This window comes from Paramisgurnus dabryanus, chromosome 20, assembly GCF_030506205.2.
Source record: "Paramisgurnus dabryanus chromosome 20, PD_genome_1.1, whole genome shotgun sequence".
Taxonomy (NCBI): domain Eukaryota; kingdom Metazoa; phylum Chordata; class Actinopteri; order Cypriniformes; family Cobitidae; genus Paramisgurnus; species Paramisgurnus dabryanus.
In genome coordinates this window covers 4,297,549-4,320,643 of record NC_133356.1, presented here as the reverse complement: position 1 = coordinate 4,320,643, position 23,095 = coordinate 4,297,549, and the positions used below count along the sequence as shown (strand labels likewise).

At 38.9% G+C, this 23,095-nt stretch overlaps 1 protein-coding gene and 1 pseudogene across 1 annotated transcript; both read left to right on the top strand.

Moving 5' to 3' along the window:
* Positions 1 to 410: 410 nt before the first annotated feature.
* Positions 411 to 23,091, top strand: kmo (kynurenine 3-monooxygenase). Its single transcript, XM_065296079.2, has 15 exons — positions 411 to 595; positions 2,524 to 2,593; positions 2,682 to 2,779; positions 5,003 to 5,092; positions 6,043 to 6,091; positions 15,866 to 15,953; positions 16,248 to 16,413; positions 16,493 to 16,564; positions 16,831 to 16,952; positions 17,600 to 17,747; positions 18,755 to 18,812; positions 20,253 to 20,335; positions 20,727 to 20,828; positions 20,905 to 20,964; positions 22,078 to 23,091. Exons 1-15 carry the CDS (start codon positions 518 to 520, stop codon positions 22,216 to 22,218), a joined length of 1,425 nt encoding a protein of 474 aa, XP_065152151.1. The 5' UTR covers positions 411 to 517; the 3' UTR covers positions 22,219 to 23,091.
* Positions 5,324 to 5,440, top strand: LOC135787706 (5S ribosomal RNA; annotated as a pseudogene).
* Positions 23,092 to 23,095: the final 4 nt, after the last annotated feature.

Below are 23,095 nucleotides of genomic sequence, written 5' to 3'. Positions count from 1 at the left end.
AGCACATTTTCAAGTTGTTTCAGCAACTACGCTTGCCTAAAGATGGGCAAATACGTCACATTACGGAGTATTTAGCGATTGATGATTGGCCCTTAATACTTCTCCTTCGCTAGACTATGCTGACCGCACTTTTCCCCAATCATAATAACAGAACTGTGTTGCCAAGTAAAATGTATAGTCTTTGGTACAACATCTCCACTAAATAATAACCATTTAATGAAATCTGTGATTGTTTCACATTGAATCGGCCCTTGAGATTTATCATTCTGATATTAAACCAACTGTATAATGTGTGTATGTGTGTGTGTGTGTGTGTGTGTGACATTGTTGGTCAGGTTTAATAATCATCCTGACGGGGGTCACTCACGGTCCTGTTGGTCGATGTTTGACTCGTGTTGCTCCTCCTTCATAACCTGACATCGCCGCTTTAAAACTCTTTGAAATTCGCAGTCACTTACAGTTTGACATCAGCAGAAACCCTATTAAACTCATTTTTAATAATTTAGGATTATTAAACATGGAGACGGTTCCCATACACACACGTCAATCTAGAAGCGACCAGAGGAAAACGATAGCAGTGGTGGGAGGCGGTTTGGTGAGAATCATTTAATCTTTATGACTTGATTACATATTTTATAATGCTCTTATATATAGTCTGTATGTATTAAAGCAGTTAGTGACCTCACAGTATGATGAAAAAATACCCAAAAAGGCAGACAAGGATAACTTTTTTAAAATTGTATTTTTAAAAAATATATAAATGAATCTCTAATATTATCACTAGTACAGTTGTATATTTTTGCTACAGTACAACAGACACGATGATAATGTTAATCATCTACAGAGTGATTTTGAAACTCGGTAAACAAGCTCCAATATATCAGGTATATTGACATGAACGAGTTTTACCTTGATCAAATTACAAAATATAATACTTTATTTCTTAATAATAATTATAAAGAGTCCAGTTATCTGTGTGAAATATAGAAGAAATAATATCACAAAATCTGAAGACCCCTTTCCCACAGTTTCTAATAAAATAAAATAATAAATATCATTTTAATAGAGCTTGGAATAACTAAATATGTATATTAATGATAAAAAGTTATTTTTTTATAATAATTTTTTATAATTTTTTTTCTTTTTAACTGAATGTAAATTGTCTATTTTGAAATGTATTGTTATTCCATGTTTTATTTTTTGTATCAGCGAGTTCAAAATATGTGTTCATTGCGTCATGTGAACCATGTGCATGATGCGTCATTTCAAAATACGTGCCAAAATGAGCGGGTTACCCACGGTTACGAGTCATCCAAAAATATTTTTTATGTTATTCAGGTAGCGGTTGGTCGGGTCGTTTGAAATAAAGATGCCAATTAAACCTTTGTAATTTATATAGTACTAGTACTAGTAATGCGGACCAGGAAGCAGGTCGGGTACAATAGCCTAAATATTTTTTTGTTGTTGTCCGACTCGAGTTGCGGGGGGGTTAGTTGAAAGCGTCGGTCAGGTGCGGGTTGACCCGCACAAAACTGGTGCCTCTACACACGTTGAAAGGCTTTATGATAAAAGAGATCCTCACGTTTACAAAAAAAACCTAATATCTGATTACACATGAAATTAACGAGAATCTGGAAAACGTGAGCGTCTCTTTATCATAAACCCCTTCGAAGCATCTGCTGCAGGCAGTCTTATTTTTTGACATGATACGTGATGCACATAAGTTCACATGACACTCCGGACACATATTTTGACATGATGAGTCACACACATGACGAGCTAAATACATGTTGTGACGAGCTTTGCATCGTGCGCCCTCGAAAAATAAGTCACTGGCCGCCACTGATTTGTAGGGTGTCCTTGAGTGCCTTTAAATAAATAAAAATTATAAAAATTTTATTAAAATTAAAAATCAAACACCAAGGAATATAATATTTTAACACTTCAAAAATTTTAAGTCATCTTGAGGTCTTTTTGAAAGTTTGGCTACTAGTTGCCCCCAGCCCCTAGTTGAGAAACCTAAAAAAATAACATAACCATTGTTTTGCTACAAAAAACCATTGATAAACCAAGCATGGTTACTGTAGTATTACCATGGTTTGGCCAATGGTAATGAAAACACACAAAAGTACTTTTTAAAGCTTTTTTAAAGTACAACTTTAGGAAATATTTGGCTCTCCAAGTACCAACATATTGACCAACTCTGAACTTGGGGTTTGAGACGAGCTTTGGGTTCGAGCTCTCTTCGAGGAGCAAGTTTGTTTACCATTTAATTGTAAAGACTATCTGGGTAGGAAAACTCATGAATGTACATTTAATTTAGTGATTCCTTTGCGTACCACACTTTAAGAACCACTGACAGTGCATATGTATAAGAAAAAATGACAATATAGCCCTGGGCCATTACATGCTAAGCATAAACCTTTATATCATTACATAAAAGACTATAAATTGTTGCCATTTTCATAACATGACAAGTGTTTTTGTACTATGCTCAATTTAATTTGAATTCTCTCATTTTAGGTTGGAGCTTTGAACGTCTGCTTCTTCGCAAAACGAGGTTTTGACGTTACACTGTATGAATCTCGAGAAGGTACAGGAGAGTCGACTATAGGCACAAAGATCATCTTGGAATGATTTACACCATTAAAGAAACTGAATTTTAACTTTTATCCTTATAGATATTCGTCAAGCCAAAGTCGTGAGGGGTCGAAGCATAAACTTGGCCCTGTCCCATAGGGGGCGCCAAGCCTTAAAGCATGTGGGAATAGAAGATAAGGTGGGTTTAGTCCAATTATAATGCCTGATTCTGAATTTACATTCTTTCAATATCACATCAAGGATTTTTATTAGCAGTGTTACTACACAGCTGACTAAGAATAAAAAATTTTTACACAGAGGTAAATGAGGAACTAAATAAGTATGACCATATGAAACTAGGTCAAATGACTATGACTGTCTTCATTGTTTGGTTATTTTACAAAGAGAGAGAGAGAGCAGAAAATGCCAGATCTTAAAATACCCCACAGATAATTTATTATAATGTGTTCAAATTGCCACTTTGTAGATGTGAGCAAAAATGTGCAGTTTTTGGGTGTGTCTTTTTAGGACAGTGTCGTGGTTGGTGGTGCAGATTAAGGGGTGGAATAATCCCCTTCTGACATCACAAGGGGAGACAGATTTCAATTACCTTGTAAGGAGTCCAAATATGACCCCATCCATCCGCTTGGCCCAACGACGGAATCCAAACGGCATGGGCGGTTTATAGCGCATTCAGTCTTTTCCGGTGCTTCCGGTTTTAACATTACGCAACTTATTATCTGACTCCAAAGATATGAAACGTATTGTAATATGAATCAAATTGATATAAATATAGAATTTGGATAAACATTTGATCATTCTATTTACTCATGTTAACAATGAACTCATTCATTCGATTACCAATATCATATCAGCCCACACCGGCCGTTGTGCGGATTCTGAAACATAAACTCAACCACACCAGAGGTCCTGACTTATATAGCCCTCGAATAATCATCACAATTTATCCACAACTTAGTTAGGGTTAAATAATTAGTCTATCCGTGTAACCAGAGGAAATGGTTGAAGCAACTGCCCCATGCTGGCGTGCCCTTCATTATTATTATAAAATACTTACGCAACCCCAGCCAACTATATACAACTTAATACAGAACTCAGAAACTATAATTATAGTAGAGATACTGATCAGAGGTCCTGACTTATCATCTGATAGCCCACATATAGTAAAGTAATGGCTGTACATCTTAGTTCATCGGTATAGACAATTAGCATGAATTTATACCCCGGTCGTAGATTTATGGTGATAAAGGATCTCGTAATACTTATAGTAAATTAGAATAGTTAATGATACAGAGAAGATTAGAATGAATAAAAATGTAACAATTTATTAACCAGGTAGGTAAAACATAATTCAGAAGCCAATTTACATTCCAATTCAAATACGAAATAAACAAAAACCGTTGCATACCTGGTAAGGAGATGGAGATCTGGTTACAGATTCCTCAAAGTAAAATGACAATACATGATGCTGTGCCAGGACAACATCATGGGGGTACATTTCTCGATATTGAAAGTCCCGCCTAAATCTTCTACACATCTCCTTAAATAGCCAGAGAACAAAGCATTGTGATATGACATGCTGATTGGTTCTTGTAAGCCCAGGGGTGTTGCCTAATATACATACAGTTGGTGATTGATCAACATGTCTAAGGTGGGAGTTGTCTCCCAACATTAGGTTAAATTTACTTATTTATTGTCACAGATTAACATTGAATCCTGTTGTCATATTAATAAACCCAGATGTACCACTTGCATTAAAAACACTTCATATAACACCAAACAAGACCAGTTTCAGATACATGTGTTTGCAGAATGTAGCATTCCATATACAGTTTGCTTTGAGAACATGAGGAGAGGGGGATGAGAACGTGTGGTAGGGTGTGTGACTCTTCTCTTTGAGAGAGGTTTCAGTCTCACAACTTGGGGTAGTGTTCTTGGGGGGTAGATGTGAACTCTTTGAGAGAGGTTTCAGATGATAATTCAACAGGAATTAGGAAGCAGTTCCCTGTGGATTCAGCCATTTGCTGCTGGCTTTTGAAATACCTTTTGTCAGGGTTTGGCACCACCTTACAACCTATTTTTACATGCATTCAGAGAATGGTTTCAAAGACATTTCTGGATAATTTTGGCACTTAATAAAGCCACATACATTCTATGTAGAAGAACAATTTAACAGATTATTACAATGCATTCTTTAGCACTCTTTAACTTTGGATAAATCACTTTGTACTGTTTGAAATAACCCTATAAATGTCAGATCATGACTTTGCTGCTTAAAGGGAAAAGTAATAATATTTTAAACCTTTAACCTTAAAACCATGACCTGTTATATAATCTGTTTTTGTTCCCACAAGATTTTTTTTGCCAATTTAAATCTTTAGCAGTATGTTTTTTCTTCTAGATAGTCTCCAAAGGCATTCCAATGCATGCTCGTATGATCCACAATGTGAACGGAAAGCGTTCCTCTATACCCTACGGCAAGAAAGGACAGGTAACTTGGGACCTAAATGCATGAATGTGCCCTGGGAGTAATTGCAACATGTCACCCTATAGATGCTTAACTCATACGCCATTTACAATTATGGGTTCATTTACCTACTAGTTAAGGAGATTTACACACGGCTCTTTAAAATGAGTAATGAGTAATGCAACAATCTGTGTCATGGTGCTTTTGTAAGCTAGACTTTAGACTCTCTGTACTCATGTCTGTAACATTACATTGTACAGCAGCCATATCACCCTGTAGCCCAAGACAGCTTGCCCACTGAAGCTAAGCAGGGCTGAGCCTGGTTAGTACTTGGATGGGAGACCACCTGGGAAAACCAGGTTGCTGCTGGTAGAGGTGTTAGTGAGACCAGCAGGGGGTGCTCACCCTGTGGTCTGTGTGGGTCCTAACACCCCAGTATAGTGATGGGGACACTATACTGTCAAAAAAAGCACCGTCCTTCGGATGAGACGTTAAACCGAGGTCCTGACTCTCTGTGGTCATTAAAAATCCCAGGATGTCCTTCGAAAAAGAGTAGGGGTGTGCCCCGGCATCCTGGCCAAACTTGCCCATTGGCCTACTAATCATCCCTCATACTAATTGGCTATATCACTTGGTCTCCTCTCCACTAATAAGCGGGTGTGTGGTGGGCGTTCTGGCGCAATATGGCTGCCGTCGCATCATCCAGGTGGATGCTGCACATTGGTGGTGGTTGAGGAGATTCCCCCATTCATATGTAAAGCGCTTTGAGCACTGGAAAAGCGCTATATAAATGTAACTAATTAAATATAAATTACTATATCCAAGATCTGGAATGTCAGTAATTCATCCTTTCATACTATAAAGATCCCAGATAATCCAGAACACACACAGAGATTAAAAATCATCATATTTCTTTTGCTTACAAACTCTAAGAACCTTAAACGTGTCTGATCAATGTTTTTTCTTTTTGTTAGTACATTCTGTCCGTAGACAGAGCAAACCTCAACAAAGAGCTGCTGACAGGTACATCTTCACTTTACCAATTTCAATGTAGTTCTCGACACCTCTAAAGGGTCATATATTTCCTCATTAATCAAAATAATTGGGATCTTTGTGGTGTGATGATATTTTTAGAGCACTTAAACAGAGTAAATGTATAGCAATAGTAATCATAATAACTTATTTGTAAGCTTCCTATAATGTACATTAGGGCTGCAGAATGAATCAAAAATCTAATCAGGATTACAATTATGCAAAAAGTATTTACATTGTTTTACGACCACCCTTCATACTTTGTCCTATAAACATATGACATGCTGTGTGAGTTTTTATGATACAATAACTTATTAAATAAAGCTATATCCCTGAAACCTGACAGTGCTGCAGGCCAAACATCTTTAAATGACAAAACATTATACATTTTGCCTCATAATCTTTTGATTTAAACGCATGCTCTATGTTTGAAGTAAGTTAAGGGGAGAAAAATATAATTGTGCCAATAAAAAACAAGAGCTTTGTTTAAAAAATTGTTTTTTGAAATAGATGATTTGGACTGAATAATAAAGAAAAAGCAGCCAGTAATAACCCAGAATGTGAAGCACTTCAATGTTACTTGAAAAGCATCTTAGGCTGAGACTTCAAGATGCTACTTGATAATATTGATAAGATATTTCAGGAGCACTGTTTGTTTTGGAAGTTTATATTAACTTTCACAAAAATTTAAAACTTTTTTTAAAGGTGCACTGTGTACATTTTAGGAGGATCTATTGACAGAAATGCAGTATAATAAACATATCTATATTTCCTAGAAAGGGCGGTGTGAACGGTGGACTGAGCCGTTGGTTGCAATTCGCAACCTCACCACTAGATGCCGCTAAAATCTACACAGTGCTCCTTTAAAACACTTCTATGTAAAGTTCTTTACGTGTCCACCTAGATCCGAAAACCCAAGGTCCGACCCGAGCGAGTTCGGGTTTAAAAGTTTCACATGTGCCTCGGACACAGGTCGGGTATAATTTTAGCGGCATCGAGGCATTCTTTCTGTCTGACTAGTGGGTGCGGCGCTGCAGACTGCAAACACGTCAGTGCTGTCTACATTCGTGTTAAAAAATTGCCACTGGGTCGGACTTGGGTCTAATTTTCTCAGGTTTGTCTTGGGTCAGGTCTTTCTTAAAAAAAAAAAAAAGATTTATGCAAGTTGGGTTTTGGTAAAAAGTGATTACGGTCATGCAGAGTCTCGTACATTTTTTGGACCGGAGAAGACCTCTATTGTAATAATCAACATCAATGGGCTTGTTAAGTCATGACGTAAGGAATACTGTTTCCGGGTCCAATCCTCCACTCATTTCAATAGAAAATATTATTTAAACAGGCATTTATAAGCACTATTTATTCATATCACACATTAAAGTGAAAATTGTACAAACTCTCAGTGTACACCGGAGTCTCCAGGCTCACAGAATCACCGACAGCAATATATTAACTCTTTCCTCGCCATTGATGAGTTATCTTGTCAATTAAGAGAAAACATTTGCATAAAAAAATCTTGTTCCTGATGTGGTTTTATGTTGATCTGCAATACTGCGATTATCCAGTATTAACTTACCCAATTTATAAAAAACTGAAGCAAATTTTTTTTTATTAATTTTAAACTCTGTGTTTGTTTTGATAATTGTTTTGAATCTGATCTATAACAAAATTCCTTCACAAAAATGCAATTATTTCAGCTTTTTACTAAAGAAATATTTCTAAAGAAAAATACCCATATTTAATAGTTTATAAGCAGAGACAAAATATAGATATGATGAAATGTTTTTTTTCCCATTTTGTTTGTTTGTTTATTGTTTGTTTGAGAGCACAGGGTCTGTTCTTTCATTTAATATATTTGTATGTTTTTATATTTTTAGAAGAAAAGTTTTCCTGGAAGGCATTTTGTGAAAATCACAAAAAATGCAGGCGGGCAACTTTAAAAAAAAATGGCTGGCGTGGAGTTAATAATTCGTAAAAAATCCATGTCCATGTGTGGCAATCTTGTATTTTGTTATTATTAAATTGCTATTCACTATTTCTTTTCTGATTCGGATTTATTGAACAGCTGCAGGATGTCCGGTTAGAACATTAGGTCTCACACCAGTCTGTACTTATTGATTATTTATTCTTAATGGCATGTATGTGTGGTTCTGTAAACATAAACAAGATACAAATATAAATAAGCATAAGTATACATTCACAGATCTATAAACAGTACTTAAATCTTATAAGAAGCATATTAAATGTCACATAAAAGAAACAAATATAAACTAAGGTACATGAATACAATATTATTCACTGGCTATTTTAGTACTGCCCGCGATATATTGCACGTCAACAGCGCAGACTGACAAGCCCAGGCATGTTCCAAGACACATTGTAATGGTATCATATATAACGATATAACATAAGAGCAGCCTTAATTACTTTCTTGATAAACAACACTGTATGATTATATATCATTAAAACAAGATATTTAAGTGACATTATACAGTAATAAGCAAACCGGATTATTATTATGCATTCGCACGTAATGCCGCGATAGCACTCTTATTTATCTCTTAACCATATATTAATCACTAATATGCAGAAAATAGCCTACTTACAATCAGTTGCACGCACACACAATCCACAAAGTCCGTTAATCATGATATTCCTAACTAAATTAACTGTAATTAACTATCTACAGCGCATCTTTGCAGCCTCACTCGCTGATAACTGTTTTGCATAACTTCACCGCAACTTTGGATCAGTCCAACTCGCGAATAGAGGCAGGGGAGTTTGGAAGAGTCCACTTTGAGGGGTGTCCTTTTTTACAGCCGCCCCCAAATTCGTGATATGAATTTGAACAATGAAAAAGGCCTTGATAAGTAATGAAAGGTCACTCTGGCAATGGAGGTAGGCTGATGATTTTGGTTGCCGGCCTTACGTATGTTCTGTCTTTCACTTTGATTTCAGCTGATCTGACACGATTATCCTTTCCTGGATAGACCTGTGTAATTTTTCCGACAGGCCAAAGCGCACGTGGTAGCTGCTGGTCAACAATCATAACAGTTTCACCTACTTGTAGATTGTCCTTCTCTGACATCCATTTCTGTCTGGTTTGTAGGCTAGGTAGGTAGTTACGAATGAATTGCATCCAAAAGTGATCAGCTAGCAGCTGACTATGCCTCCACCTCCGTTTGCTCAAGAGTTTGGTATCCTGGTATATCACTTGTGGAAGTGAGGCATCTCGCCGCCCCATCAACAAGATATTTGGTGTAACTGGATCTGGGTCTGCGATGTCTGAAGATGTGTACCCAATAGGTTTGGCATTGAGTATACCCTCTATTTCAATGAGAACAGTCCGCAACACTTCTTCAGTGACTGTCTGTGCTCCGAGGGTTACTTGCAGGGCTGTTTTCAGAGATCGAATTTCCCGTTCCCAGCATCCACCGAAATGTGGTGCGTGGGGTGGATTGAATGTGAACTTAATCTGTTGGCTTGCAAGTTGAACCTGGAGCTCAGGTTGAAGAGCTGCAAAGGTTTCCCTGAGTTCCCTTTCCCCACCCTTGAAATTTGTTCCTTGATCTGAAAGGATTTCGAAGGGCTTGCCTCGCCGAGCAATGAAGCGACGAAGGGCCATAAGGAATGAATCACTGTCTATACTGGTGAGGAGATCGATATGAACTGCGCGGGTGGTCATACATTTGAAAATGATCCCCCAACGTTTTTCATTTCTGCGTCCTATCTTTATGAGATAAGGACCAAAGCAATCTATCCCCGTAGAATAGAAAACTGGCTGGTGGATTCTTAGCCTGGCTGGTGGAAGGTCTGCCATTCTGGGGGGATGCGGTTTAGCTCGCCATTTCTGGCATTCAGTGCATTGGCGTTGATGTTGTCTGATTGCTGCTCGTCCTCTTATTACCCAGTATTTCCTCCTGAGTTCTGCAAAAACTCTCTCTGGTCCAGGGTGATGCAGACGATCATCATAGTCTTTGATAATCAGCTTGGTAAGTGGGTGATGTGGATCAATGACAATGGGGTGGATGTTATCCTCTGCTAATGGACTGATCTGTCTGAGACGACCACCAACACGAATGAGATTGGTGCTGTTATCCAGTTCTGGGGCTAGACACAGCAGTCGACTACTGCTTGGCAGTGGTTTAGCAGATGTTAAGTGCACCACCTCATCTGGGAATGATTCTTCCTGCATCTGACGGAGGGCTGAGAGCTCAGCCTCTTTATAATTTTCCTCAGTAGCAATTGTGGGAGAGCCATTGTTCGAGGATTCTATGAGTGCTTTGAGGTAGTCTGATAAGGTGCCAAATTTATGTGGATCTGGTAGTGACAGAGCAGAAGTTACAAGTCCACAGAAGGTTAGCTTTTTCAGCTCACTATCTTGTGTTATGTGGGCTAATGGTGGCATCTCTGGCCAGCTGGCTGATGTCTGTCTGAGGAATGCTGGGCCTTGATTCCATCTGCTATCTTTGATGAGATCAGAGAGAGACTTTCCTCTTGTAATGGCATCTGCTGGATTGTCACTCGACTGAATGTAATGCCAGGTATCAGACTCAGTCAACTCCTGAATCTCTGCCACTCTGGTCCCCACAAAAACCTTAAAGCGGCAAGAATCTGATAAAAGCCAGGTCAGCACTGTAGTGGAGTCAGACCACAAAGTAATGCTATGAAGTGGTAACGTAAGCTCTGTTTTCAGGACTTTAGCGAGCTGGGCTCCAGTGAGTGCTGCACACAGTTCAAGACGAGGAATGCTCTGTTGTTTCTTGGGGGCAACGCGAGACCTGGCTGTTACAAAGGCCACCTCTACTTTACCTTGAGGGTTCTCTGTTCTTAAGTAAGCCACAGAGCCATAGGCTTTCTCTGAGGCATCACAAAAAATGTGAAGTTGTCTCATACTAGTGGGGCAGTCTAGTTCCTTACTGCAATAGCAGCGGGGCAACTTGATGTCCTGTAGGTCTTCCAATTCACTCTCCCAATGGTTCCAAGAATTTAGCAAGTCCTCTGGCAGTCGTGGATCATCCCAATCTCTCCTCTTGTCCCATAACCTTTGTACTATCACCTTAGCTCGCGTGGTAAATGGTATAAGGTAGCCAAGGGGGTCATATTGCCGAGCAAGAATCTGGTAAATGGTGCGCATTGTGGGCACTTGACGGTCAGGTTTGCGTTGTTTATAGGAGAGGGTGTCTGAATGGCAGGTCCAATGAAGGCCGAGAGTTGATTCCTGTGCATCTGAATGACCTTCACTGATCCAGAGGATGCTGTTCTGAGACTGAATATCGGCTGGCAGATGGCTGATAACTGAAGGGTCATTGCTAGCCCACTGTCGTAGCTCAAAGCCACCAGATGCCAGGAGACTGCAGAGTTTGTCGACTAGATTCCTGGCCGTGTCAGGGGAAGCAAAGCTCTGAAGACAATTGTCAACGTAAAATGACTGCTCCACTGAGATCCGTGTGTCCTCTCCAGGTTGGCTATGGTCAATAACATGCTTTTGTAAAGCAAACGAGGCACAGCACGGACTGCAGGTAGTCCCGAAAGGCAGGACTTGCCATTCATAGACATCAGGTTTTCTTTCTTTTTGCATATCTCTCCAGATATATCTCAGCAGTGGTTTATCCTTTGGCAAAAGGCGTACCTGATGGAACATGCCACGGATGTCACTACTGATGGCCACAAAATGTTCCCGGAAACGCAGAAGGACTGCCAGAAGTGACGGACCCAGAGTTGGACCAGGTAATAAGAGCTCGTTCAGATTGTGCCCCTGGTAGGAAAATGAACAGTTAAAGACTACCCTGTACTTCCCATTATGCTGCACTATGTGGTGCGGGATGTACCAAGCTTCTTTTGTTCCGTCCACCTGCTCCTCACTTAGTTTGACGACATACCCAGCTTTCTCTAGCTTGTTCAACTCCTCTTGGTATGCTGTAGCCAGATTAGGGTCCCTTTCTAGCCGTTTCTCAGTTCCCCTCAGGTGTGGCAAGACGGCTTCCTTATGTGCATAGAGGTTAGGCATATTCTTGACACGGAGCAGAGGAGTAGCATATCGCTGAACACCATCAAAATTCACCCTCACAGTGTTTTCTTGAAGAAGCTGAATGGACTCTTTGTCTTGGCGTGATCTGGTGATCACCTTTTCACTTTGGTAGGGTAGAACATCCATTTGCCACAATCGTTCCACATTTGCATAAAGGTCATTGATGGGTCTCAATGAGGTAAAGAAGCATTGTTCAGGGGAAAGATGACTGCTTAACTCTTGCGTTGGACCCTGCAGGGTCCATCCCAGACGTGTTCTCACTGCTGCCGGACCACCAGGAGGCCCCAGTTTCACTGGTTGTATAGGTGTAATAAGGTGGGGGCAATCAGAGCCGATGAGAAGCACAGGATGTACCTTATCCAGCTGTTCTAGTGGTAACTCAGCAAGATGCTTGAACTTCCTTTGCAGGATGCTGACTGGGTGAGTATGTTCTGCCAGGCCGAGTACTTTGGCTGTAAAGGCGTTACGGATCTTGTAGGCTTTATTGGGGTTAACAGTTGGGGACACAGTAAAGGTCACTGCCGCCCCATGAATGACCTGTGTATCCTGTCTCACTGTGCGAAGCACAAGGTCTTCGGGCTCTCCTACAAGTCCCAACTGCTCCACTGCATCATGTAGAATGATGGTCCGCTCTGACCCATCGTCCAACACTGCATAAGCCTCTATCGTTCTGTTACCATTCCTGATCAGAACCTTGATCACTTTGAGCAGCACTTTACTGCTGGATGTGAGGCGGTCAACATACAAAACTGCACTAGAATTAACTGTACTCTGCTGAGGTGGCTTGACTTGCTCATTTACATCATGCAGAACTAACAGGTGCTTCCTGTTACATGTTGAGCAAAAGGTCTTCAAAGTGCAGTTAGCTGCTTGATGTCCACGACCACAACGCCAGCATCGGTTCTTTGTCTTTATCCAGTCAATCTTCATGTCTTTGTTGAGAAGCTTGAAATTATCACAGCTATTCAAATAATGCTTGTTGTTGTCACAGTATGGACAAAAAGCTTTCACCTTCTCTGTGCTGACTGAAGCTGGTTTAGACGTAGCAGAGGACGTAAACGTGGACGATGGCTTTTCAGTCCCAAGGAGAATAGTAGTTGGTCTACGATGCTGCTTAGGCTCTTTTTTCACCTCTCTGATGCGTGCCGAAGAATCCTGCTTTGAATGACAAGTATATTGGCTACTGTCTTCCTGTACTTGAAGCTCATATTCCAGCCAATCAGCAAAGTCAAGCAGTGTGGGAATAGCAACTTGGAGAGGATGGATGTACCGCTTAAAACTAGATCTGAGGTCATGAGGCAGTTTACTCAGTAGACGAGACACATGTGATCCGCATTCCAGCTCCATTCTACCTTTGTGGCCCAGCTGCTGCACCATGCTGACAAGCGAACGCACCTGCAGCCCAAACATTCTGAAGCTTCCGACATCTCCACTCCGTATGTTAGGTCCATCCATAAGCTCAGCGATACGTTGCAGTGCTAATTGGTGAGGTTGACCATACATTTTGTTCAGAGCTCTCATAGTATTTGTGAAAGGAAACTTCGAATTGCTGTACGAGTCTGCCACCAGAAGAGCCTCCTCCAGTTTCAGATGGTCTGTCAGGATTTGAAACTTAAAGTGTTCTGTGGCATCATCAGGTAGGATGTTATCTAACGCAATTCTCAGCCTGGAGAACTCCCTAGGGTCAGGCGACGTCAGAAAGGGTATGGTAGGGGTTGGACCTCTGTAGGTTTTCTCAGGGGTAGATGAGGGTAAAGGATGCTCTGAACTGTGTTTGGTGTGATCTGATTTCCTCTGATCCTGTGATGGGACCATAAACTCAGACAGCCGAGGTGGCAGGGAATATGGAAGAGAGTCTTGATACCTGAACCGTGGTGAGTCGCTAAACTGTGCTGTAAAGGGATGTCTCTCATGTGACGAGGATGAAATATTCATATTTTTCAGATGTGCAGTCAGCTCTGAGCTTTCATCTGGTCCAGTTGGGCATAGCTGTCTTTTAGCAGCAGCAGAAGGCATTCTTGAGCGTGGGGCTGGTATAGGATGGTTTAACTCTGGTGTCTGAATGTGTGCTGCTAGAATGTGAGAGCTTGGAAATGGCTGCGGTGAAATGACTGATTCAGGAGGAGTTCTCCGCTCAGATTTCAGGCTTTGAATCTCTTGAAAGAGTGCAACATTCTGTTGACGCATCTCTTGGACTGCTGAAAAGATTTCAGGGAGCTGGCTAGCTTGTCGTTGCAAGGTTGCATTCTCTCGCTTCATCTCCTCTAACATGGCTGTAATCTCTGGTATTTGTTGCACTTGTCGTTTTAATGCAGCATTCTCCTCTCTCAGTCTTTCAGATGTATTGTCCCACTGGTCCTTTAATATCCATTCTGAGCACTCTGATGCTTGGCTGAGTGGTGAAGTGGATCTGGAATGATCCATAGTACTTGGTGGGTAATCATCTTGTACATCATGGTAGCTAGGTGAATGCGTCTGCTGTCGATGAGGCTTAGGTACGCTGATTTCGTAGTCTGCAAGGTAATGTGGGAGATTCACTTGTCTCCTTGGTCGCACAGCAGGGGGTTCTCTTTCTGGGTGAGACATAACTGCAGCAGATCACTGATCCGGCTCGAAGGACCATATTAAATTGCTATTCACTATTTCTTTTCTGATTCGGATTTATTGAACAGCTGCAGGATGTCCGGTTAGAACATTAGGTCTCACACCAGTCTGTACTTATTGATTATTTATTCTTAATGGCATGTATGTGTGGTTCTGTAAACATAAACAAGATACAAATATAAATAAGCATAAGTATACATTCACAGATCTATAAACAGTACTTAAATCTTATAAGAAGCATATTAAATGTCACATAAAAGAAACAAATATAAACTAAGGTACATGAATACAATATTATTCACTGGCTATTTTAGTACTGCCCGCGATATATTGCACGTCAACAGCGCAGACTGACAAGCCCAGGCATGTTCCAAGACACATTGTAATGGTATCATATATAACGATATAACATAAGAGCAGCCTTAATTACTTTCTTGATAAACAACACTGTATGATTATATATCATTAAAACAAGATATTTAAGTGACATTATACAGTAATAAGCAAACCGGATTATTATTATGCATTCGCACGTAATGCCGCGATAGCACTCTTATTTATCTCTTAACCATATATTAATCACTAATATGCAGAAAATAGCCTACTTACAATCAGTTGCACGCACACACAATCCACAAAGTCCGTTAATCATGATATTCCTAACTAAATTAACTGTAATTAACTATCTACAGCGCATCTTTGCAGCCTCACTCGCTGATAACTGTTTTGCATAACTTCACCGCAACTTTGGATCAGTCCAACTCGCGAATAGAGGCAGGGGAGTTTGGAAGAGTCCACTTTGAGGGGTGTCCTTTTTTACAGTTATGGAGAAAAAAATTAGGATCAGGTGTTTTTGGGAGTTTTGCATTATAATACGAATGTATGTTAGCGTGATTGTTTTGTTATTTCTTTATGGCATTTGAGATCAGTTGGACCTGGAAGCGATGCGTGATGTCAGACTTAACAAGCCCACAATCTTAATTACAGTATCATGGGGTGTAATCAACAGTTATGTTTTTTGTCATATTGTGCAGCCCTACTGTGCATGCAAAGTCTTTTTAAATGTAAATGTGTTTAACGGTTGTTGATCGTATTAAGCGAATTAAACACAGAATTAAATCAATGTGTCACAGCGGCAGAGGCGTATCCAAACACTACATTGAACTTCAGTCACAAACTGCACGACTGGAGTCCAGAGAAAGGAACAATGACCTTTTTTGGGTAAACAGTTTCCTCTTTCTATCTGACTGTCTCTCTTTTAAGGGTGTGCAATGGTAATATTTTATGAACAAAATAATAAACCTTACTTCTGTCTGTAGTTAGTGTTGAGAGGAAATTTTGGGAAAGAAATGCACAAGGTTTTGAATTATATATAAAGCTTTCTATTTTGTGTTTTTTGCAACAAAAAAAAGCTTGCAAGTTTGAAACAAAGTAAGTGTTAATCATGACAGTATTTTTTGGGTAAATTATTATTATTACTTTTTTCAATTCAAGTTTATTTTTCGTTGCTAATAGACCCGATGGCCAGAAAAAGGAGACCCAGGCAGATCTGATGGTGGGATGCGATGGTGCTTTCTCCGCTGTCAGAAAGCAGTTCCTGCGACAAAGCCGCTTCAATTATAGCCAGACGTATATTCCTCATGGGTACATGGAGCTCACCATGCCCCCCAAAGATGGAGATGTAAGCATCACCGAAATCTTATCAGAAAAACTTGCCTTCCTTATGTCTGATTACTCATCTGATTTCTCTCTCCTTTAAGTTTGCAATGGAGCCCAATTATTTGCACATTTGGCCCAGAAACACTTTCATGATGATCGCCCTGCCTAACTTGGTAAGATTATTTCATAATTTCCTGCAGAATTTGCCAACTTACTATGTGATTGAAACTTTTACACAATCTAACCACTGGTATTCCCCAAAACTTCCAGCGGGTATGTTTGTATTATTTCGGATATATTCAGGGGCTTTTGAAATCCAGTTAAAGGATATGGTTGATGAATAGTTTAACATTGACCTCCAGATGCAACAGAATATTTATTGTGTTTTGTTTTGGTGATACACTGTAGTTACGGTTGCTTTGATGGTTTTCATATTTAGGACAAGACGTTCACGTGCACCCTCTTCATGCCCTTTGAGGAGTTTGACAAGATTCGTTCCGGTGATGAGGTCATTCGGTTTTTCCAGATATACTTCCCTGACTCAGTTCCTCTAATAGGCGTGTGAGTACACTTCTCTCTCTCTCTCTTTTATCACTCGTTCTGCTACAATGTTTCTCAGGTCTGAAGCATTTCTTATTAAGGTGTGAAATTGAAGTCTTGTGGAGGTTATGAGAGCAGTGAGTTTGTAGTGCTGAGAACAGCGAGTGATTTTAAACAACTGCTGAATGTGCTGTTCGCTATCTGAGACTCCTCTGAAGATTTCCAGTTCTCATTTCTTTTCAAAGATTTACAAAAGTTGTATAAGTGATTGCACAGTTCTTACAGGCATATTTGACACATATTTCAGCACTTAAAGATTTATCAAAAATATGTGATTGTGTATAAATATGTAAATATCTGTATGTATGGTAGGGATGGGGATACCACTTTTTTGCCAACGATACGATGCTGGTACTTATTTGTACACTTTTAACGATACTGATACCAACACTGCTTATTATATTAATATACATAACCTACCCATCATAGAAAACGTATATTTTCAAAAACCATAGATCTGTATGATTTATATGCTGCTTCCATCATGGAGCCCTAAAAATGTCCAAAGAAAGTCAAATTTTTTTTCAAAATTTGTTTTGTGGAGACGTCTGTATCGCTAGAATTAAACAGTTTGACTTTTTTGATATTTGTGTGTTTTTTTCTTTCAGTGAGGCTCTAAAGAGGGATTTCTTCAGATTGCCGGCTCAGGCTATGGTCTCAGTGAAATGTACGCCGTATCATCTGCTTGATAAATGCGTCCTGATGGGAGATGCCGCTCACGCCGTGGTTCCGTTCTATGGTCAAGGCATGAATGCAGTAAGTTTGTGGTTTATGTGTAAAGAAATATTGCAACAGCTGTGCATGTGCACCTCTTTATCTATCTTATAATATGTTAACAGCATTCATAAATATACAAATATTGGTGTTTTGTTAGTTAAAAGGCAGGGTATCAGATTTGATCCAGAAACATTTTTAGTTACCGTATGTTGGTTAAAAGTCATCTTACATCCTGCTAGCAATCACTGTGTTAAGTTGTTTAAATGTATTTGTAGAAATTTATGTCATCTGTGAAAGGCGTAGGACCAAAAAATTTTCAACCAATCATAGATCTCGGTCCGAACGGACATTTTTTGTCCCTTATCCGTAAGTGTAATTTGAATGCCACCGTGCAGCCTGTTCACGCAGACACCATCTGCGCGTTCACGTGCGCTCACCTCCCGTCTGTAAACAGCGAGAATGGCAAACTTTTCTGCTGAATTGACAACCTGCAGGAGCCACAAAACAAAAGACATATTTTATAACAACAACAGCAAAAACTGCCTGGATCAGCAAAGAGCCAAAACCCAAATTAACATCGGTAACTTTACTGCTTTACCACGAGATGCAAACAGCTGCAGGAGGCAAAGGGTTTATTTTGGTAAGGTAGGTACGCGATATGTTTGTATTGAGATGGATTCAGATATTCTACTTTGATGAAACATTGTGTTGCTTATGAAATTTGTGTTCGTTTACGGATTAGCGTAACGATATAGTTACTACGTCTACACAACCGAACGTGTGCTTTAACCAATTCTGATGTAAACCAGTTGTTTTTGTTGGTTATTTTGGAAATGTTATTCACTTTGTACTGCAAAGTTTTCTCTCTGGTGAATGAGACATGAGATGTGACCGTCTGATCTGTGCGTGTTTTCAAAATTAGATACCCTACCTTTAATATAAACCTCTCTAAAGTTATGATTAAGAAGTTGATAATGATTTTCTCTTTGTTTTTGCTTAAAGGGACAACAAGAAAAGTAATGCAAGTGTTTATCTTTGTTTCACAGGGCTTTGAGGATTGTTTAGTATTTGATGAGATTATGGACCAACTAAATGAAAACTTTGGTAAGACAAAAAACTGGCTACAAAATAATATTCAGAGTCAAATAATTCATTTGAAATTATGTTTATTAATAAATCTCACTCAAACATGACATTGATGTCCTGGCCTAATCTAAACCATGTGTGTTAAACCAGGTCTAAGAGCGTCTTCACATGTTTAAATGATTGTAAGGGTTCTTTGTGTTTTTGTCTTTTCATGTTCATGTCTTTTGTTATGAAGTCTCATGCCATTTCCTTTTGTAGTCCTTAGTTCATGGTCTTTGTAGTTTTGTTACATTTCCCTGTTCTAATTGTCTTGTCCTGCCCTTGTGTTTGCCATTGTGTTTTGTCGGTTATTGTTGCTAGTGATGTGTAACTTCCCTGTTTTGTGGCGTGCAATAAATTCATGTTTCCTTTTTTAGATTTATTAAAGTTATCTGCATTTAACTCTTTCCCACATGTGAAGTTTAATGCCTCCCAGAAAACGCTCTTCTTTAAATATATAAACATACAATATATTAAATGAAAGAAGAGCCCCTGTGCTTAAAAAAAAAGTTTCATCATACCTTCATCACTTATTTTTTTTCACCTCTGAAATATGGGTAGGTTTCTTCAAAAACAACAAAATTTTGAGCAAAATGCTGAGATAATTCTATTTTTTTAAAGGATTTTTGTAAGAGATCAGATTCAGAACGATCCTTAAAAATAAGACGGACATACAGCATTTTGGGGTATTATAAGTTGCGGATAATAGCTGTTGGATAATAGCGGTATTGCGGATTGACGAGATAACTCATCAATGGCGTTGGGGAAAGAGTTAAATCCATCTCAAGCTCGTTTCATATTTGGTGGTCATAACGCGGTGGCTGACGGTGACTTCTTTTTTCGATTGCGCACTATGCGAAGAAAATCACAACATGTATTTAGCCCATCATGTGTGTGGCTCGTGTGCGTCATGCATCTTGTCAAAATAAGTGCCTGCTGCAGACGCGTCTAAAGGGTTTATGAAAAGAGATGCTTGCGTTTGCCAGATACTTGCTTAACTGCATGTGTAATCATAGTTTAGTGTTAAGTAAGTGTCTTTTGCTTAAACCCTTTCAACGCATGTTCAGCATGCATTTATTTTGACAAGACACATGCACGTGGTTCACATGATGCAACAAACTCATATTTTGAAAATGACAGAAAACACACAACATTCAAAACATATTTTGAATTTGCGCCCCTCGGGAGAGCAGTCACAAGCCGCCACTGTCGCAAAGTGCAGTCCATGAAATGAGCTTGAGATGGATGTAAATGCAGATAACTTTAATAAATAATAAAAAAGAAACCATGAATCCAAGGCATGGCATGACAAAGAACAAAAACACAAAGAAGACTTACATTGATAAAAATATAAATACCCTACAGATTATTGGAATTACATTTTGGAAATGTTTACTCTTTTTTTTCATAAACCCGCAGCCGCTGTTCTCCAGGAGTACACCAGAGTCCGTGTACCTGATGATCATGCTATCTGTGACCTCGCCATGTACAACTATGTTGAGGTATTTCATGACTTTATCAGCTGTCTCTTTACAGTCACATGACTTCCTGTAGTTGTAATGTGAAATATTTAACCTCCAGCTTCTGCTCATTAAAATTGACATACAAGCCACAGTAAAACAAGGGTCAAACTTATAAGTACAAATGTGAACACACTTTAGTTTAAATGTTCTTTGAAGTTTTTTTGTGGCACAATTTTAAGGTGCTTAAACTAACTTTAAAATAACTTTGGTCTGACAAAACTTTCTGAAGGTTTTAAGGTTGTAAATCAATACGCATTTATACAGCATTAAGGGTTTGGGAGATTTCATATTTTGGCATAGACAGTAAAGCTGATCGCATGGTCTATGTGCGCTTGGTTTATATATTTTGGTATATGTGCTTTTGTCTTAGATGAGAGCGCACGTAAACTCCAACTATTTCTTGTTCCGGAAGTACCTGGACAATGTTCTTCACTTCATCATGCCGAAAACAATCATTCCCCTTTACACAATGGTAAGATGTCTTATTTTATCTTGTTAAAGTTTGGTTACTGTCCAGTGATTCACATTTATAATCTTTTAACTCTTAGGTCACATTCAGCAGGACACGATACCATGAAGCTGTAAAGCGCTGGCATTGGCAGAATAAGGTATTAAAGAGAGTCGTGATCAAACACATATGAAAAATGCTAATAATTAACTCTTTTCCCCGCCAGTTTTTTTTTTAAGTTGTCACCCAGTGCCAGCATTTTTTATTAATTTTTACAAAAGTTGAATGCCTTCCAGAATTTTTTTAAAAAAATATTATATAAACGTACAATATATCATTAAGAAAAAACGCTTCCCTGTCAAAGACGAGTTTTTACGGCAATCAATATTACCGCTATTTTCCAATAGGTGGGACTCTTACCCATGTTAAAAATCAAGGATGCATCTATCAAATGAAAGAACAGACTCTCTGCTTTCAAACAAACAACCGTTTTATCCTATCTTCATTAGTTCTCTTTTTATCACCTCTCAAATATGGGTAGGTTTCTTTAAAAATACCCAATTTTGAGATAATTGCATTTTTGTAAAGGACTTTTGTTAGATATTAGATTCAGAACGATGATCAAAACATACACACAGTATATTTACTGCTTTTGGATCTATAGATGCCAGTGATGCGTGGGTCAATGTATAAACAACCCGCACCCGACCGTCGTTTTCAACTAACCCGCCCACAACTCGGACCGCACATAAAATATATATATTCCTGGCCGGTTTTTTTATTAAGTAGTAATTGTTTAAAATAGTTAATTGGCATCTTTATTTCTATTGACCCGAGTGACCATGACCCAAATATCATAAAAAATATTTTTGGATGTCTCGTAACCGCGGGTGATTACTGATAGACGCATCCTTGTTTTATAACATGGGTAATATCCCCACATAGTGGATAATATCGGTAATATGGATTGCCGTAAAAATTCGTCTTTGGCACGCAAAAGTTTGTCTTAATTGACAAGTTAACTCGTCAATGTCGGGGAAAGAGTTAAAACGCATGATATCGTGTAATATCCTGTTTGATATATTTACTGCAGGAATAATTTTACATGCTTAAATATAAGTGTCACTGTCCCGTTGGTATAAAGGCACAGCATTTGATTGGTGCAGTTTGATTTGTTGGAAAAACTTTTATCCCTTTTCAAACTTACTGGAAATCTTAAATATTCTGAAGACTCACAAGTTGATCTATGTGTAAATGTATCGTTGATCTGCAGGTGATCACTCGAGGTCTGTGGCTGTGTGCGATTGCGTCCACTGCAGGCGGGACGTTTCTCTTCATCAGATACTCTAAAAAACTCCCCAGCATCACCGCAGAGCAGCTGTGGACGCGTTTACTTGCTTTAAAGGAATTCTAGGAGGATCACAACGCACAGGAAACCAACGATGAGCCAATTTACTTTGATACAGGATACAAAAAGATCAAATTTAAAGTCCTTAATAGAATACATAAATACTAATTAAGCTCTATCAACAGCATTTGTGACATATACTCTTAAAAATAAAAGGGGCCTAAAAGGTTCTTCACAGTGAAAAAAAAAAAGAAGAACCATTATTGGTTCCTCAAAGACCAACTATCTAGTTTGAAGAACTATCTTTTTACAATCTCAAGAACCTTTTTCTCTACAAATAACTTTTTGTGAATCAGAAATGTTTTTCAGATGTAGAAGGTTCTTTATGGAACCATTCAGCCAAAAATTGTTCTTCTATGGCATCATGAAGCATCTTTATTTTAAATAATTTAATGTTGGTTATCACAGACAAAATGAATTAAAATGGGGTTTAAAGCAGAAAGGTAAACAAGATTCTTAAAAACAAAGATGCTGTTTTTCCAGCATTTAAAGGGGTCACATCATAAAAATCAGATTTTTTTCAAGTGCTATAATTGGGTCTCAATCAACCTTGAAAAAACAACAACCCAGTAAATTAGTTTTGGTAAACCATTGCAAGAATGTGAAAAAATAGGTCATTCAGATTTCGACTATTTTGTCACGTAGGTAGCAAGTCTTATTACAATAATACTTTCTTAATCTGCACTGTCCATCCACAGCACTGCCATTTAGTGCAGAGAGAAAGAGAAAAAATCATTAACAGCAAAGGCTTTATGCCCAGCTGCACTACTTCCTGAACTTCAGCCAGCTCCTTGTTTCCTGTCTGCCATTATTGGACAAACTGATTAATCCAGGTGTGCCTGACCTCAGTAGTCACAACAACAATAATCAGACACACCTGGAT

Coding starts and splice junctions, on each gene's coding strand:
- kmo (XM_065296079.2), top strand. CDS start 518: ATGGAGACGGTTCCCATACACACACGTCAATCTAGAAGCGACCAGAGG. Junction 6,092..15,865: donor CAACAAAGAGCTGCTGACAG/GTACATCTTCAC, acceptor AATGTGTCACAG/CGGCAGAGGCGTATCCAAAC. Junction 20,336..20,726: donor CCATGTACAACTATGTTGAG/GTATTTCATGAC, acceptor CTTTTGTCTTAG/ATGAGAGCGCACGTAAACTC.